Here is a 15,974-nt window from a genome sequence, read left to right as displayed (position 1 = left end):
TTATTTATTTTAGGTTAAAGTGGCCAAAAAGGTTATTTTTAGCACTTTTTAAAGGTTTATAACTTCGGTTCTAATGATCCCTACAACTAAAAAAATATCTTAATTTTTGCAGCAAACCTTCCTTATTATTATTATAATTTTTTTTTTTATAAAATCCTTACTCAATTTTTAAACAACCTATATTTTTTAAATTTATCTTTATTTATAAAATCTTTTTTAATATAGTTTACATTTAATATATTTATTTATTGTGGCTTTCGTTCTCTTCGCTACACTGCACACGGTACGATTCCCAAACAATTTATTTTAAATGAAATAGTTATATTTCTCATATTTAAATAAATATTTTATGCTAAGCTAACCTATCTCATATTTTACTTTTAATATACCTTTTATCGGTCCGTTGTCCCACCCCCTCCTTCATTATTATATAGGATTTAACTTGTAATATACAATAAATTTATTGAATTTAAAACAAATTAAACAATAACATAAAATTTATCGAATTTAAAAACATTTAATGGTAAATCGAAATATATTTCCGCGAATATGAAGTTGATGATTTATCTTCAAAAAAGATACTCCAGCAGTAGTCCGCCAACATATTTATACGATTCTTGCCGTGATAAAACTTTTCGAGATTTTCTATCTGTTGATGGAACCGTCCCCCATTTCTTCTGACACATAAGTTTTCAGGAAAAAAATCTTTATGGGAATTAAGAAAATGGATTTTGAGGGACATTCGGCATCCCATTTCCTTATAATTTGTTAATAGGTCATCAATTTTCTCACGATAGTCGGCTGATTTATGATTGCCAATGAACGATCTGCATATCCATTTAAAAGATTCCCATGCTTTTAATTCAATGAGTAACAATTCATCTTCAAAAAAATTGTCCTTCATGAGTTTTCTTATTTGGGGGCCCACTAAAATCCCCTCTTTTATTTTTGCTTGAGAAAGCTTGGGGAAAAAATTTCTAAGGTATATCGTAGGGCCCTCGGACAATTTTTTGATAAAATTTTTGATTAGTTCTAATTTTATGTGCAACGGAGGCAACAAAATCTTATTTTTAGAAACAAGCGGGATATTTACGCGATTTTTTTCAAAAACGTTGGGACGATCCTCCCATTCAGATACTGTATAATGTTTTCGAGTGTCTCTGGAATTATAGAGATAAAGAAAACACGAATGCTTGGTGTAGCCTAACTGAAGGCCCGTCAGGATTGCGATCATTTTGAGATCGCAGCATATCTTAAATTCGTAAATGGAATAATTTATTTTTGACAAAAAATATTTCATATTTTCATATGATTCATTTAACTGGTTGGAATAGGCGATGGGAATTGATGGCTTAGAATTTCCGTTATGAAGCAAAACTGCTTTCAAGCTGTTTTTGCTTGAATCGATGAACAAGGGTAATTCATCGGGCACCAATTCAATATTAAGTTGTAAAAAAAGTTGACCTAGATTGTTGGAATAGTATAAAAAATTTTCGTAAGAGAGTAAATTTTTAAACGATGTTCCACGGAATCGGTATGAAGTTCGAGCTCCATTTTTTAAAATTATTAAGCCTTGACGCTAAAAATTCGGACTTTCTTTTTGAAAGTTGTAAATTTCTGGTTATGTCATTTAGTTGCTCTTGCGACATAAATGGCGAATCCTCTTCGGGATGATACTCAAGATCAATATTGTCATTGTCTGGCAACGTATTTTTTCCAGCTGCGAACTATTAAAAAAGGGAACTGTTGTATGCATATTATATTTTACCGGATAAACAACCGATCTTCTTATTTTTTTTGTTAAACCCAAATGTACTAATCGAGCAAAAATAACAATCCTACGAATAATTTCTTGCTACGTGCCAAAATGCAGGTTTCGAATAAGGCAAATATGACCGTTTTCCATTTACCCATGAATTAAAAGAATTATAACATGTTTTACATATGTAATTAGGGGCAAATGGTTTATCCAAATCGCAGAGTGAAATATTGTAATAAATTTCATAAATCCTTTGAATGATTGGAGAAATTGGACATTTTTGGGCTCAAAATTTAGAGACACACTTTAAACAAGGGGACCTCGGCATTAATTTTTTGTAGAATATTATATAAGGAGGGAATTTGAATAATATTTAAAATCCAATTTTAAAAAAAAATTAATAAAAGAAATTAAATGTTTATGAGAAATTAAGCGCGAAAAAAAAAATTCTTCTCCTTTCTTCCTACTCGTTATTTGGCATTATTATTTATTGCCCATACTACGGGTTCAAGATACTCTATTGGAAAATCATATATTTTGATATAAATTGATTAAAAAACAAATATTCTTAAATACATCTAAAAAAGATAAATTATATTAATAAAAAATATGAAAAAATTACCAATTATTGCATTTTAAATGAATTTTGCTTCAAAAATGCTCAATTCAAAAAGAGTACAAATTAAAAAAAGTGGGTACATATATCTGATTTTGGTATAAAATTGATCATAAATGCATAAAATATTACTAAATACAACTAAAAAAGATAAATATTACCTTAATTTTGATTTAAAAATGCTTTATGCAGAGAAAATTCAATAAAAGTGTACAAATTAAAAAGTTCGAAAATATCTCTACCGACTTTTTTAATTTATAGATTTTGGTTGAATTTTCATGGCATAGAGTACTTTTGAAACATAATTAGAATTAATATATAATATTGAGTTTATTTGAAGCAAAATTATATAAAATTTATCTTCTAAAGTTAATAATTTTGATAGTAAATTAAATTGAAAACTTAAGACCCCCAAAATCAAATTCTTTACCATTTTTCTCAAAAACCAATCGATAAAAAATTATAAAAATTAGTAAATTTATAAAGAAATATAAGTTTAACACTATTATCAATTTTCAGGGATTTTTATTCGATACTTTTTAAAATATATCCGTATAAAGACCTAAATTTTACCATTTTTGAGATTTCGAAAAGTTGTCTTTATACGGTAATATTTTTAAAACTTGACGTGTAGGGAAAATTTGAAAAACGGATTCGAACTCAGCGTCAAATTCTGCACCAAAACTTGTTTTTATTTTTTTCTCCCATTTTTCTTGTCACACAGTGAATTGATTGTGCTCATACGAAGTTTTGGGCCGGTTCTTTTTACGATCGGATACTCTTATTAACCGTGATCATAATCTATCTCAGACCACAAGGAACCTTTTAAACCTGCTTTACCACCGGGAGACGGGAACAATTTTTTTAAAAAATATATGTACTAACTAGTTTTAATATAGAGAGACATCCTGTAAGCCTTAAAAATATTTCTTATACTTTTATCCTTCAGACTTGACCACAGTTATTATCTGGTCACTAAATTAAATAAAATTGAACAATTTCTTTAATCCTAAAAAATATATTGTTTTATTACAATAAAAAAATCGATATGTTCATTCCTTGAAGATTGATAAGCCAATACACAGTAGAAGAGAACATATTGTTAAAAGCTCGTCAAAAAAAACTCCTGGGTGACATAACTATAGAAGAAGGTAATTTCACTACCGCTTTTTTCAAACAGGAGGGTCTCAAAGAACTATTTAAAAACGATAGCCACAATGATTCTTATTCTGAAGCTGCGAATGCTTATAGTTTAGGAGAAAAGGGTTTATCTTATTATGATAAGGATAATGAAGAACAAGGTCCAAGATCAAGTGATGATGGCGAAGTCAGGAAAAGAAACTTATTCGAAGAAGTAAAAAATATATAAAATTTTGGGGATTTTTTTATAAATGAATCCCCCCCCCCTTCCTTCTCAAAGAATTTACACTACATATTCTCCCTTCGCTTTCCTATTTTTATTCATTTTCCTTAAATCAAACTCCGCATATTAAGTTAATTTTAGCAGATATTATTATTAAAGTCTATTTGGTGGGAATTAGTATTTTTTAGTTATAATTTTTGATAATTATAAATTCAACATTGTTTGAAATCTTTAACTTTAAATAGTATTTTTTAATAGCCATATTTGAAATCTGTAAAATGGGTAAAGTTCAGTAAAAAAAATGATACTTATAGTTAAGCATTAAAAAGAAAAACCAACCAGAGGCTTGCATGGGTCGAATTTTGTCTACTCACTAAATTAAACAAATATATATATGCTTTCAGCCGAAAAGATTAAATAAATTTCTCTGTAAATTTTATATTTTTTAAATAAGGCCTTAGCGATGACAGAAGACGATGTGGATTCAAGTGCTACCAGAGTTGCTCTCAAGGAAAAGCAAGAAATTATTTTTCAGGAAGCTAGGTTTTTTATACAATTTTAAAAATATTATTCTTTTCTTCAATATTTTTTATCTGATTGCATGGTTGCTTCTTGAAGTTAAAACGAGAAATTGTATTGTTTTTAAAAAAAATTTATAAAATGTAAAACGAGAAATTGTACTGTTTAAAAAAACTTATACTATATACAAAAAGTGATAGAAAATATCTGATTTTAACATCTAAAATTTTCAATTATTTTTATTCTCTTTCTTTAAATTTCATTTTTTTCCTTCATTGGAAGATTGATTATGAGGCAGAAATAAAAAAATATATAATATTAACTTAAGTTATTTTTTCAATATTAGAGAATTCGATGAAGAGCCTTTGCAGAATGAATTGACAGCTAATCAAAGGCAGGAAATCTTGGAAACAGCTGACGTTATCAAGTCACTCCACAAAGAACGTATCGATTTGTACAGTTGTGAATTAATAAATAAAGAGGAGACCAAGGAATGGAAAAAATATTTATCGGCTGAGCTTTTGACCTTTATAAACGAGGTATATTGTGACATGAATAAAATTTAATTATCCTGAATCATCTTTCAGGGTTTTTTTTATCCGTTTAAATTTAAGTAAACGTGTAATTTGGGGTTCTAAAATAAATTGTTACATTGTAATTATATTCCTCGATACACATTTTTCTTATGTCTGGATCGGAGAATTTTTATGACAATATATTTTAAAAAATTAGATATGATTAAGGTATATTTTTTAACTTTATTTTGAAAAATATTACAAATCCCCAGCTTCATTTGTCTATATAATTATCCTTTCTTTTGAACAATTCAAAATCGTAAATAACCATGCTTCTTTTACAAATAAAATATATGATGAAGCTTCGACCGATTGAAAGATTATGTTTGTATTTGTACGAATCCACGAATCAAGGACAATTATACGAGGACATTTATCTAAATAATCATAGTGATGAAGAAATACAAGAAAATATTTCAGATAAACCAGAAACGCTAAGTATTCCCTCTGTTGATATGAATATGGGGGTTGATTCCTTGCAACAGACTTATCATTCTGTCACAGTTTACAATTCACTTAATAAAAATATTGTTGAAAAATATTTACGAGACGAAGATAAAATAAAGGATGGTGAAATATTAGATGATAGCTATGATTTGGAAGAGTCTTCTAAAGAAAAGCGTGTCCAAAATATGGCAGGAACGGGTGATGGTAAGCCTATTGCTAATCTTGAAATTGATACAAGTAAATCACGTTCTTTGAGATCTAAAAGGAATAGATAAGAAGCAATATCAATTTTTTCTAACGTTTGGATGTTCCGATGAGTTTTTCAAAAATCGATTCTGTGTAATATTTATCTCGTTTATATTTTTAAAATGTAAAATAGCCTTCTTAAAATCATGTTATTAAATTATTATAAAGAAAAACATTTTTTTATATTGCAAAAAGATAAATGACGATTATTATAAAATTATATAAAATTGATTATATAAATAAGTCGTATATTACGATTTTTATCACCCCTCTTCATTATTTATGTTTCGAGTTAAAAATCTCCATAATGGTTGATCATCTTACAGTTTCCTATTAATAACGGAAAAGGGTTGATTGAAAAAGATTTGATCAAGAAAAGAATAAGTATCAAAGGTTTGAGAAAATGTCCTATCGAAAAAAGAAAATGGTCAATTTAAAATAAAAAAAAATATTTTTAAATGATATTAATAAGGGTTTTTGATATATTCTCTTAATTTTTTTCTTATAATTTTAGATCATCCTGCATGTCTTCTCTTTTCAAAATTTTTTCTTTAATTTGTTATCTTTTAAATAATTTTTTACTTTCCCTTTTGGTTTTTAATATTACCTCTACCTTTACTACTTATTTTTTTTTTAATCTCATTTCATTTTTATATTTTTCTCACATTTAACCTTTTAATTTTTTAAATATTTTTCTTGTTATTTTTTTAATGTGGAGAATTTATATTGAAAATTTGTAAATAGATCTTGCGAATAATGATTACTCAAAATGAGTATAATTAAAAACAGGATTCTAATAAAATTGTAAATTACTAAAATTTTGTGAGTAATTATAATTAATCAATTTATTTTAAACATATTTATGCATAATCTTAAATTGTATAAACATCATAAAAGAATAAATAATAGAAGATTAAAAAAAGATAATAAAAAGAGGGCGAGTATTTATTTAAAAATAAAATCGAAGATTATAAGCAAGGAAAAATGACAAAAATCGATTAAAAATGACAAACAATTAGGAAAAAAATCACAACTGCAGTGTGATCCTAATTGGCAATAATTAAGGAGGGAAAATTTTTAAAAAATTATATCAAAACCCTTTTTAATTTTAAAAATTTATTGAAAAAATAGAATTTCTTTGATTCACTTTCTTAAACCTTTGTTACTTTTCCTATTTCGATCGGCCTTTTTTGTTTTTTGAATGAGAAATCCTGTATATAAGAGAATTCACTTTATAACTAGTGTTAACCTTAAACTATAATTTATGCTGTTCTCATCCCATCATATAACGAACAATTAAAAAATAATTTTTAATTTGGTTGATTTATTTTTCTCTAATGTAATATACTAGTATTTTATTTAACTGAATAATTCGGCCGGCTCCTTCTTATGAAAAATAATGATTGAATATTAATGATTTTCCTATGGCTATTTTTATTTTGCTTTTAAAATATGTAATATCTTTATATCATCTCTATTGCCAATAGAATGCAAAATATGGAAGAACTAAATATTTGGTTTGCGCTAATATTTAGTACCTGACTTATAAACAAAATAAAAACAATGACGTCACACCGTAAGCATGACGTAAGCCAAGCTTTTGGAAGCACTAAAAACTTATATTAAAACTATAGATTTATATTTATTCTGTTTGGTAGATGGTTTAAAGGGGGGAAAAATTTGTATAATAAAAAAATTAACATCATGCCAGAAAAATTCGTCAATCAATTTTGCCACCCACAAAAAAGTAACCAAATTGCTGGCCAATTAAAAACTATCACACCTTAAAGTGCAGCCATACTTTGGAAGCCATTAACTAAATTTTATATAAATTATTAGTGCGTAGTTAGTAGTAGTTTTAGTGCTTAAACCCGTTTGTTAGATAGTATAAGGAAAAACGCATTATTGGCAAAAAATTCCAAAATTTACAAATTGTAGCAGTGAATATCTGAGTGAGTTAGGTAATGCCTGATTAGTTCTTAATAATTCATTAATCAAAAATCAATTACGTCTTAATACACTTATTTTTCCCCGATAGATATTATTTGTTCTTTTCGGTATATTTAAGATATAGAAGTAAAATAGTTTAAATCTCATTTTTGAATCTAGTTATAATTTCAAAAATTTGATGTTCGCTCGCAATCCTAAGTATTAAGCAGTGACAAAGCACCCATGCTTTCTTGTTTAGTTTCTCTTAATTAATAAAATCTTTATGCTACGTTAAAATACTATTTTTTTTAGGTTAAAAAAATTTATATGGTGAAAGAAAATATATAATTGCTTTTTTTTGAAACAAAGAGAAAATCATGCTAATACATTTTTCATTTTACATAAGCGTTGGAGGAATGAAATAAAAAAAAATACTTTTTTAAAATAAATTTTTATTTTTAATAAAAAATTTAAAATATCTAATAATTGCAAATGTGTTAAAAATTTATTAAAAATAATTTAGTTCAAGAAGTGTTGATGTGAAGAAATTGATTGGAAAAAGAAAACCAAAACCAATTTTACAAACCTGAAATCAAAACTTAGATTCGTAATATTTCTATCGATAAATAGAGTGGCTCACTTGATGTGAATTTTCTAATTCTCTATATTGATGGTCATGCCTATTATTTCCAAAAGAAAAATTTGTTTAGAATGATAAAGTTTTTCCGATATGAATAATTTTTCGAAGGCAGTTAAACTACATGAAGAATCAATGGATCGCTTGTAATGATTCAATTAAAAACATTTGGCGAAAATCGAATTGAAAATATGATGTTCAGTGCGCAAAATATCATTCGAAATTTTACTCAAATACAAAGACGAATTATTTATAAATCTTACTAGACTAGTAATGTAAACATAGGGTAAATCATGGGAATTCCCAGGCAAATAACTTTGGGAATATTCCATATTTAATTTTTATAAATATAATATATGGAAGTTTCTTTTTATTTTTCTTGCCGTTTTTTATCTGTTATCATTTTTATCTTCAGCCAAATTTTAAATAAATTTTCCCTAGTGGAATAATATCTGGTTTAACATTATCTCTCATGTCATTACATCAATATTATTTCCTGTTATAAAACTTTAATTTTTTAATCAGTTTTTGCCATTTTCTTCTTTATAAGTTGACCGTAATAAAAAAATATGAGATGAAACTTATTTAGCCATTACAAATGGCGAATGAGCTAAAACACTTATCCACAATTTTGAGATTATGTTTGTAGATTATATCTTTCTTAAGCTATATAATTATCTTCCTCAGACAAGGGAAAAATATATTTATCTGATGTACCAGAATTAAAATTTATAACTACTCAAACACAAAAATGACCTTGAAAACAAGCAAATCTTTAGATCCATGTTATCTTGATAAACCTTGTCTATCCATGATGTGTCAACTGCCTCCACCACCCTACATAGGTTGAGCAATCATTTAAATATAAATTTAGTCAGAAGTAATTGCAAATCTTGCTAAATATCGGTGCAAGGAAGGTCTTTGTAAACGTTAATATTTCGCTATTAATATGGGGGAAAGCAGTTTGTACAAATCAATGGTTTCAACAATCCAATAAAATGGAAACAATCAATAGATATACATATCTTATTGAATGTATTTCTGATTCCATAGATGCTTTTTAATATCGTATATTACTCTTAATAAAAATTCATTTCTATAAGGACTTATATTAAAATAAGAATCTAGTTATAGAACAGATTCTTTGAAGAAAATATTTTCTTTCATTTGCCGATTGCAAGCCGATCAAAATTGCTATGAGAGCCGTAAAAATGGAATACAAGTTAAATCTCAATATATATGCCTACCATTATCTGTGCAATGATTTATTTTTACGTTCCTTATATATTTGTATCAAGCCTAGTTTTAGAATCAACCATAACCTCACAGAGTGCCAGTAGCTATACATATCTGAATTTCTTGTTTGTTAGAAGATGTTTACTATTCGTGGCCTGATTTTTTTATAAAGATAAATTAAATTGTTGGGAATTTAAACAGTTTTATTTATTTTACTAAAATGCCATGATAATGTGACCTCCAATACCATACGTTAAGGTCTAAATTAATTTTTATATTTTGAATGCTGTTTATTGCAAAGCAGAACAGGGGATATCCCCTTGTTAAAGTTTATTTGCCATATCATAATATAGCTGGACTTGGAGTACAAGAGCTGTACTGGATATAATTTAAATATATTCTGGATACGTTCCTAAAAAGCTATCATTTATAAAATTACGATTTAAATTAATGTATTTTTTATGTCGAGTTTATTAAATGAGGGATATTATATCATCTAGAGTAACTTGCTGCATGGCTGGTACATTTACCTCCCTTTATGACAAGCCCTAATTGGCCAGGTCATAATTTTTAACGAATATAACTTTGCCTCTGGATAGGAGGGGATATTTTTTTAATTTAATTTTATTAATTTGACTTAAAAATGACTTTTGCTTAATACTAAACAAAATTAGGCATTTTAAGAAAAAAAATTATTGAATGAAAAAACAAATATGTTTAAATATTTATTATATTTTAAAATAAAAATTTAAATAATTTCATCATGATTGTATAAATAATATAAATATAATAGTTAAATAGATTTTTTTAAAAAAGTGGCTAAAATTAGCAAAGGGAAAATATTATAAGGGGACGGAAGTTAAAAATTTAAAGTGAACCAGTAATTACTAGACTTTAAAGGGAATTGTAAAAAAAATATTCATAAATGGAATGGATATAAAAATAGAGAGAATATCAAGATTTAAAAAGTTTTTTAAAATGCAGTCAGGTTATACACCATAACCAATAGGTCTAAAAAATTTTGCAGTATAATATCAAATAATTGAAAACAAATAATATATGAGCAAAAAATATCATTTTTTTTTGTTTTTATCTGCTAATTGATTTTAAAATATTATATATATATCTCGATTAAAAAGTAGCAACCAATCCGATTTGTTCACGATACATTATAAAAATGATCTCTCAAATATGAGTCGCTGAAACGTGATTCGAGATTTCTGCGATTGGTGAATCGTTATTTATGGCGGAATTGACATGATTTTTCCTTAAATAAAAAAAAATGATACTAGAAATATGCTTCATTAAATTATTGTCAAAAAGATTTTTATAAAAAGTGTATATTAATCGAAGAGCGAAAAATTCATCCATTACTATGTTTAAAATTAGTGGAAATTTTTAATTTTAAGGGATAGTTTTGTTTAGCCACAACTCAAATACGACCAAAAGTAAAGTTAGAACATATAAAATAATCGAGCGACCAAATATAAAAGTTTCCAAAACCAAAAAGTAACAGATATTAATATAAAATATATACGTTCAATTCCATGTCAAATCGACAAATTTTTGGTTTTTATTGGCGACTACCCTTGGATTTCAATGAAACGCAGATATACAGTGTATGATTGATGAGTATTAATTTACCCAAATTTTAGATTTTGATCCAGCCCGTGTACGGAGATATTGACCCCTCAATTAAAAAAAAGAATTATTGGCAGTTTTAATAATCAATATCTCAAATATGAATATTGATCATAGAAACTACAAATAGCGCTTGACGTTTCATTAACTTTCAAATGATATTTTAAATATTTAATTTTGAATTTTTTAAAATATAAATTATCTTATGCTATTTTGAGGCTTAAAAAATTAATTCACATTTATTAATATTTACTTTATAAACACCTCAAAATAAGATTATTAAACTCATTTCGAAGGGGAAAAAATGTTTCTAGCTTGTTTTAGTAATACGAATTGTTTTTGGATTCTTTTCCTGCTATATGCTATCTAAAAATGGTATTTTATCCACATCAATTATGAATTCAGGAATAAATTTGTCACTTGCTGATATAGATAACAGATAAGAGAATTCGAGAATTATCCCTGAAATGCGGTCTTTTAGATAATAATAAAATCGATATTCTTGTCCATTCGCTGGAACATTTATATTGAGCAATTTAAAAGAATTGTATAAATATAAAAATGAGGATAGAAATTCAATAGGATGTAAATTCTTCATTACGATCCCTTTCAAATGCATGATAAATCTGTGTTTACAGGATTCCCCAGAATGGGTTAAAATAATGATTATTGCAGGGCATTTATATTATATGATTATAAACATTTAATTGTACCAAGCTTGGGTAATCCACCACATTATAGTTGCTATTTAGATACATGCTACTCATGTCCTGAAAAGATCAACTTTTAAAGAGTGGACATTAGGACTTAACAAAAAATCAGGTAATTAATAATTAAAATAAATTAGTAAATGAAATTTTAATTTAATAAAAGCTGAATTGATAAGATACTATTTGAAAGTTAATATTATAGGACGTCTAATGATGTTCGTAGTTTTCTATGATCTATGTCAATACTTAAGACTCATGGATGAAAATACCAATATTTCATATTTTTTTGAATTTGGTGGTAAATCTCCGCCACAGGACTGGATCAAAATTTAAAATTTGGAAAATTCATACTCATCTATGGTATACTGCATATACCGAGTTTCATTAAAATTCGAGGGTCGCCTCCAATCGCCTATCGATTCACATAAAAAAAAGAAATATAAAATTTTTTACAATATTGATTTTTTAAGTTCGGCTAGAGAACTCTTTTGGCAGATAGAACGAGCGTCTCTATAAAAAGAATCGTCTTCTGCTTCGAATAAGACAGGAGCTTATATACAAATAATAAAAAAGCATCTTAAAATAAGAAAATCTTTAAAAAATTATTGAATTAAAAATATATCGCTGTTTGATTATTATAAAGGGTTTCTGTTCTCTCAGATCCATTTATCAAGAAAGCGATTTAAAAAAATGCCATAAGTTTTGGCAAAATAAGATATTTGGACAAAAATTTTAGATATACATAAACTATTACAAATGCGAAAAAGTAATTTTTGAAAAATTGATAGAACCTTATAGTCAATTATAGTAAAAGTTTTAGGTTCATGTACAATAGTTAAAAAAATATTATTAACCCTTAAATACCAAATAATACTGTTTGTAGATGTATGCTGCAGCACCTTAAAATTAAAACCTGAAAAATATCGTCCTCTAATATACTTCGTATTCTAGTTGTCGCTCTTTTTAGCCAAAAATGTAACATTTTGTTTGAAGAATTTAGAATAAAAAATTACCTTATATTGACAAAATAATTATGTAAGGAATAATTCTGACAGTAAAATTAGTTAAATTTTTTATATCCAAGTGGGGTATGGGTAGAATGAAAAGGGGTTTTATGGTAATCCAATGTTATATTGATAAAGAGATAAAATTCAGACAAAGGGAGAGAGTAAAAAGCTAAGATAGATGAAGCTGGGGGTAAAGTTTGAGGATAGTATGTGAATTCGAAAGAAGGTTTGGGGTAAAATGGCCTAAGGAATAAAGTAAAATAAAATATCTATAAGGAAGCACATAATAGGTAAAGAGGAGAGAAAAAGAGTTTAAATGAAGATTAGGGCCCAAAAGTTTGGTGAAGTTGGGAATGGGGAGGGGGTATAAAATTTATATTTATAAGGAAATGAAGATCAGGTAAAAGGGGAGAGCAAGAGGTGGGAGGTCTAACTAAATAGGGTGGAGACAAAAAAGTTTTGAAATTCAAATAAAAATTATTTTTAATCAGCCATATCGTAGCCAGAGAATTAGATTATCAATATTTCTTAAAATGATAAAAATAAAATTTGGTATTTATTCTATATCCAGTTTTAAAATAATAAATTAACGATTTTTTCAGAAATATATCATGGTATTTTATATAATTATACCTACAAAAATACGAATCGAATAATTGCATTATTCGTATTCGTACGAATAATAAAATGATTATTCGATTCGAAAATTTTATTCGAATAATACGACTCGAATATCGAATAACAAATAATTCGTTTTAGGTGTATATATATAATAATTAAATGACGAGGAGCAATTAAATATACAAATCCGTGAAATTAAAAAAAAAATTAGAAAAGCATTTCTAAAATTCAAAATACAGATAAGGAATTTTTAAATTGCTCTCCTATAAAGTTGGAAAAAGTGGAGAGTATAATATAATTCTCAGGTGACGATATGTCCTAATATTAAATAAAAATATTATTTTGAAAAAAATCATTAATTTAATTAAAAAAGGTGAATATTTCTAACAGCTTTATTAACTCACTAAGCATTTTCTCCCTATCTTAACTATAACTGGTAAAACCCTCAAGCGACCTTTTTTTAGCGTTCATTATATTGTAGCTTTTAATTTTTTAAAAATTAAATATTTTCTATAATTGATATGATAAAAATAATGCTTTTTCGGTTCCCCTAAGAATATATTTAGGCCCTAACTTAATTTTGACCAAAAGTGGACAAGACTATAATTATCAAGCAGCGATAAAAAAAAATTCCCAAATATCTGTCGTCTATTTTTCCCTTGAGTTTTGAGCATATGCTAAAAACCTAGTTTAGAATAGATAAGCACTGATATATATTTGAAGGTATTTTTTATTGTATATTTATAAAAAGTGCCATTTTATTATTATTCTGAAAATATAGTTAGCTTTCAGACATCATAATTCATGAAATTTAGAAATCTATTTCTTATCGTAGATAAAATAATATACTTTTAGGCCATCATTGTAAAGAAAAAAAATATTTATAAAAATTAAAATCTAACCCAATAAGTTATTATCACCGGTGGTCGCTTCTAATTTGCTATAACTGCCCGCCCTCTTTAGCTCTTTATCCGAGTTCACAATTTTATTAATATTATTAGAATTGTCGCATACTCCATTTTTTTCGACGCCTTGCCGTTTCCTTCCTTTCATAAACTGGGAATATAAACTTTTACTCGTTTTGGTCTTGTTTATAATATCCATCTCTTAAAAAATGATAATTTTATTTTAGCTATATATTATATTTATGGTATATAACTAGAGGTGTACCGCAAAAATCCTATCGACCCTTTTCCCATAATTTGAAGGGGGTGTGTAATCCCTTCCAACGAGCCAAGGGGGTGTCTATAACGCCTCTGATTATAACTTAATTAGAGACCCTTTTGACAAAATTGTCTTTTGATTTTATGATAATAGAGGTTATTTATAAAATTTAATCAACATTTTTAATTTAACATATTAGCGTTTATTACTTAAAAGATGAAACATATTTTATAACATGCTACTATAACTATATAATATAGGTATAGTCTGTCTATCAAAAAAAAATTACCTGCTCAAATTTTAAATTAATAGTTCAAATGTCATAAAATAAATAAATTAAAAATAAAGTATAGAGGTATGTAAAAAGCTTAAAAAAATGTTGCTAAAACTGTCTACAGGCCTGGATATAAAACAACATTTTGATGGAAATAGTATTTTACACTGCATAATTTTAAATTTGGTTCTGGATATCTTAAAAACCTATTATTAATGAAAAATATTCTTTTCTCGATTATTTTTTAAAATAAAATAATACTTAGATAATTATCGCAATAACCTCTTTCATAAAAAACCGCAAAATCAAACTCGACCGTATCCCTCTCTTCTCTCACATCTTTTCCTTCTGTCGCTACATTTTGAGCCGTAAAATATTTCTTCTTCCTTTCGATACATCGAGTGTGATAATGCCTGGAGAGACAAAAACGTCTCAATTCTTTTGAAGAATCAAGGTAAAAGCCTTGGCCAGCGTTGAGAACAGATAAGGAATAAATTCCGCTATTCAATAAAAAAAATCTAAATCACTAAAAATTATAATTGTTATTTTTGGATTGTCACGTGAAAATAATTACAAAATAAAGTTTTGAAAATTTTTTCTGTGATTATAGTTTATAATATTTTTCAAAAGAATTTAAGATATAATTATATAAAATAAATTTAGGACATTGATTAATTATCGGGTATGATAAGAAAAAACAAGGTAGCAAATATCTTAAAGCAAGACAAAAATAATATTAATATATTTCGTTTTTATCGGTCCGAACAGGCATATCTCGATTTTTAGTTATAAATGAGACTGATAGGGTATAATTTTTAAATTTGCCTATTCTAAATGTCATAATGATGGATAAATTCATTGTTTAGTTGCCCCATAATTAGGTGTAGTGTAATGCATTGTTAGATTTAATATAACATATGGTTATTAGAGATATATCGGATCCAATTTCTCACCAATATTGGACCGGATCCAACTTCTTCATTTACTAGACCGGGTTCGGATCTTATAAAAAAATAGTTATTAATGTAGAATATAAATTTAATTCAATAAAAACATATCTCTGTTTGATTATCATGGGGTCATACGACCTTATTTGGTCGGGAGTGAGGGCCAAAATATTATTCTTAGAGGTCCCTTCCATCAAAACCAGAAAAAATCATTTTAAATATATTTTTTATGTAATAAAATAAAGTTCTATCTTTTTTGGCCCGGTGTTTTAATTATTCACTC

General features: G+C 26.7%; 2 protein-coding genes across 2 annotated transcripts in view; one reads left to right on the top strand and one right to left on the bottom strand.

Annotated features, from left to right (window-relative positions):
* LOC135927561 (helicase SRCAP-like) overlaps nucleotides 1-5,682 on the top strand; it is a 56,064-nt gene extending 50,382 nt beyond the window's left edge. The window contains exons 29-32 of the mRNA XM_065463620.1: nucleotides 3,441-3,729; nucleotides 4,193-4,281; nucleotides 4,604-4,796; nucleotides 5,135-5,682. Coding sequence (XP_065319692.1) covers nucleotides 3,441-3,729; nucleotides 4,193-4,281; nucleotides 4,604-4,796; nucleotides 5,135-5,554 — 991 coding nt within the window. The 3' untranslated portion in view covers nucleotides 5,555-5,682. The remainder of the gene's footprint in view (nucleotides 1-3,440; nucleotides 3,730-4,192; nucleotides 4,282-4,603; nucleotides 4,797-5,134) is intronic.
* Nucleotides 5,683-10,094: 4,412 nt separating this feature from the next.
* The window catches only part of LOC135926919 (LLGL scribble cell polarity complex component 2-like), a 37,649-nt gene continuing 31,769 nt past the window's right edge, over nucleotides 10,095-15,974 (bottom strand). The window contains exons 17-20 of the mRNA XM_065462851.1: nucleotides 15,027-15,244; nucleotides 14,209-14,412; nucleotides 12,132-12,228; nucleotides 10,095-10,594 (exon numbers count right to left, since the gene is read on the bottom strand). Of these exons, the coding sequence (XP_065318923.1) occupies nucleotides 10,513-10,594; nucleotides 12,132-12,228; nucleotides 14,209-14,412; nucleotides 15,027-15,244 (601 nt within the window). The 3' untranslated portion in view covers nucleotides 10,095-10,512. The remainder of the gene's footprint in view (nucleotides 10,595-12,131; nucleotides 12,229-14,208; nucleotides 14,413-15,026; nucleotides 15,245-15,974) is intronic.

This window comes from Gordionus sp. m RMFG-2023, chromosome 3 (assembly GCF_954871325.1).
Source record: "Gordionus sp. m RMFG-2023 chromosome 3, tfGorSpeb1-WG-v2, whole genome shotgun sequence".
NCBI classification, from domain to species: domain Eukaryota; kingdom Metazoa; phylum Nematomorpha; class Gordioida; order Chordodea; family Parachordodidae; genus Gordionus; species Gordionus sp. m RMFG-2023.
This window is presented reverse-complemented; position numbering and strand designations above follow the sequence as displayed.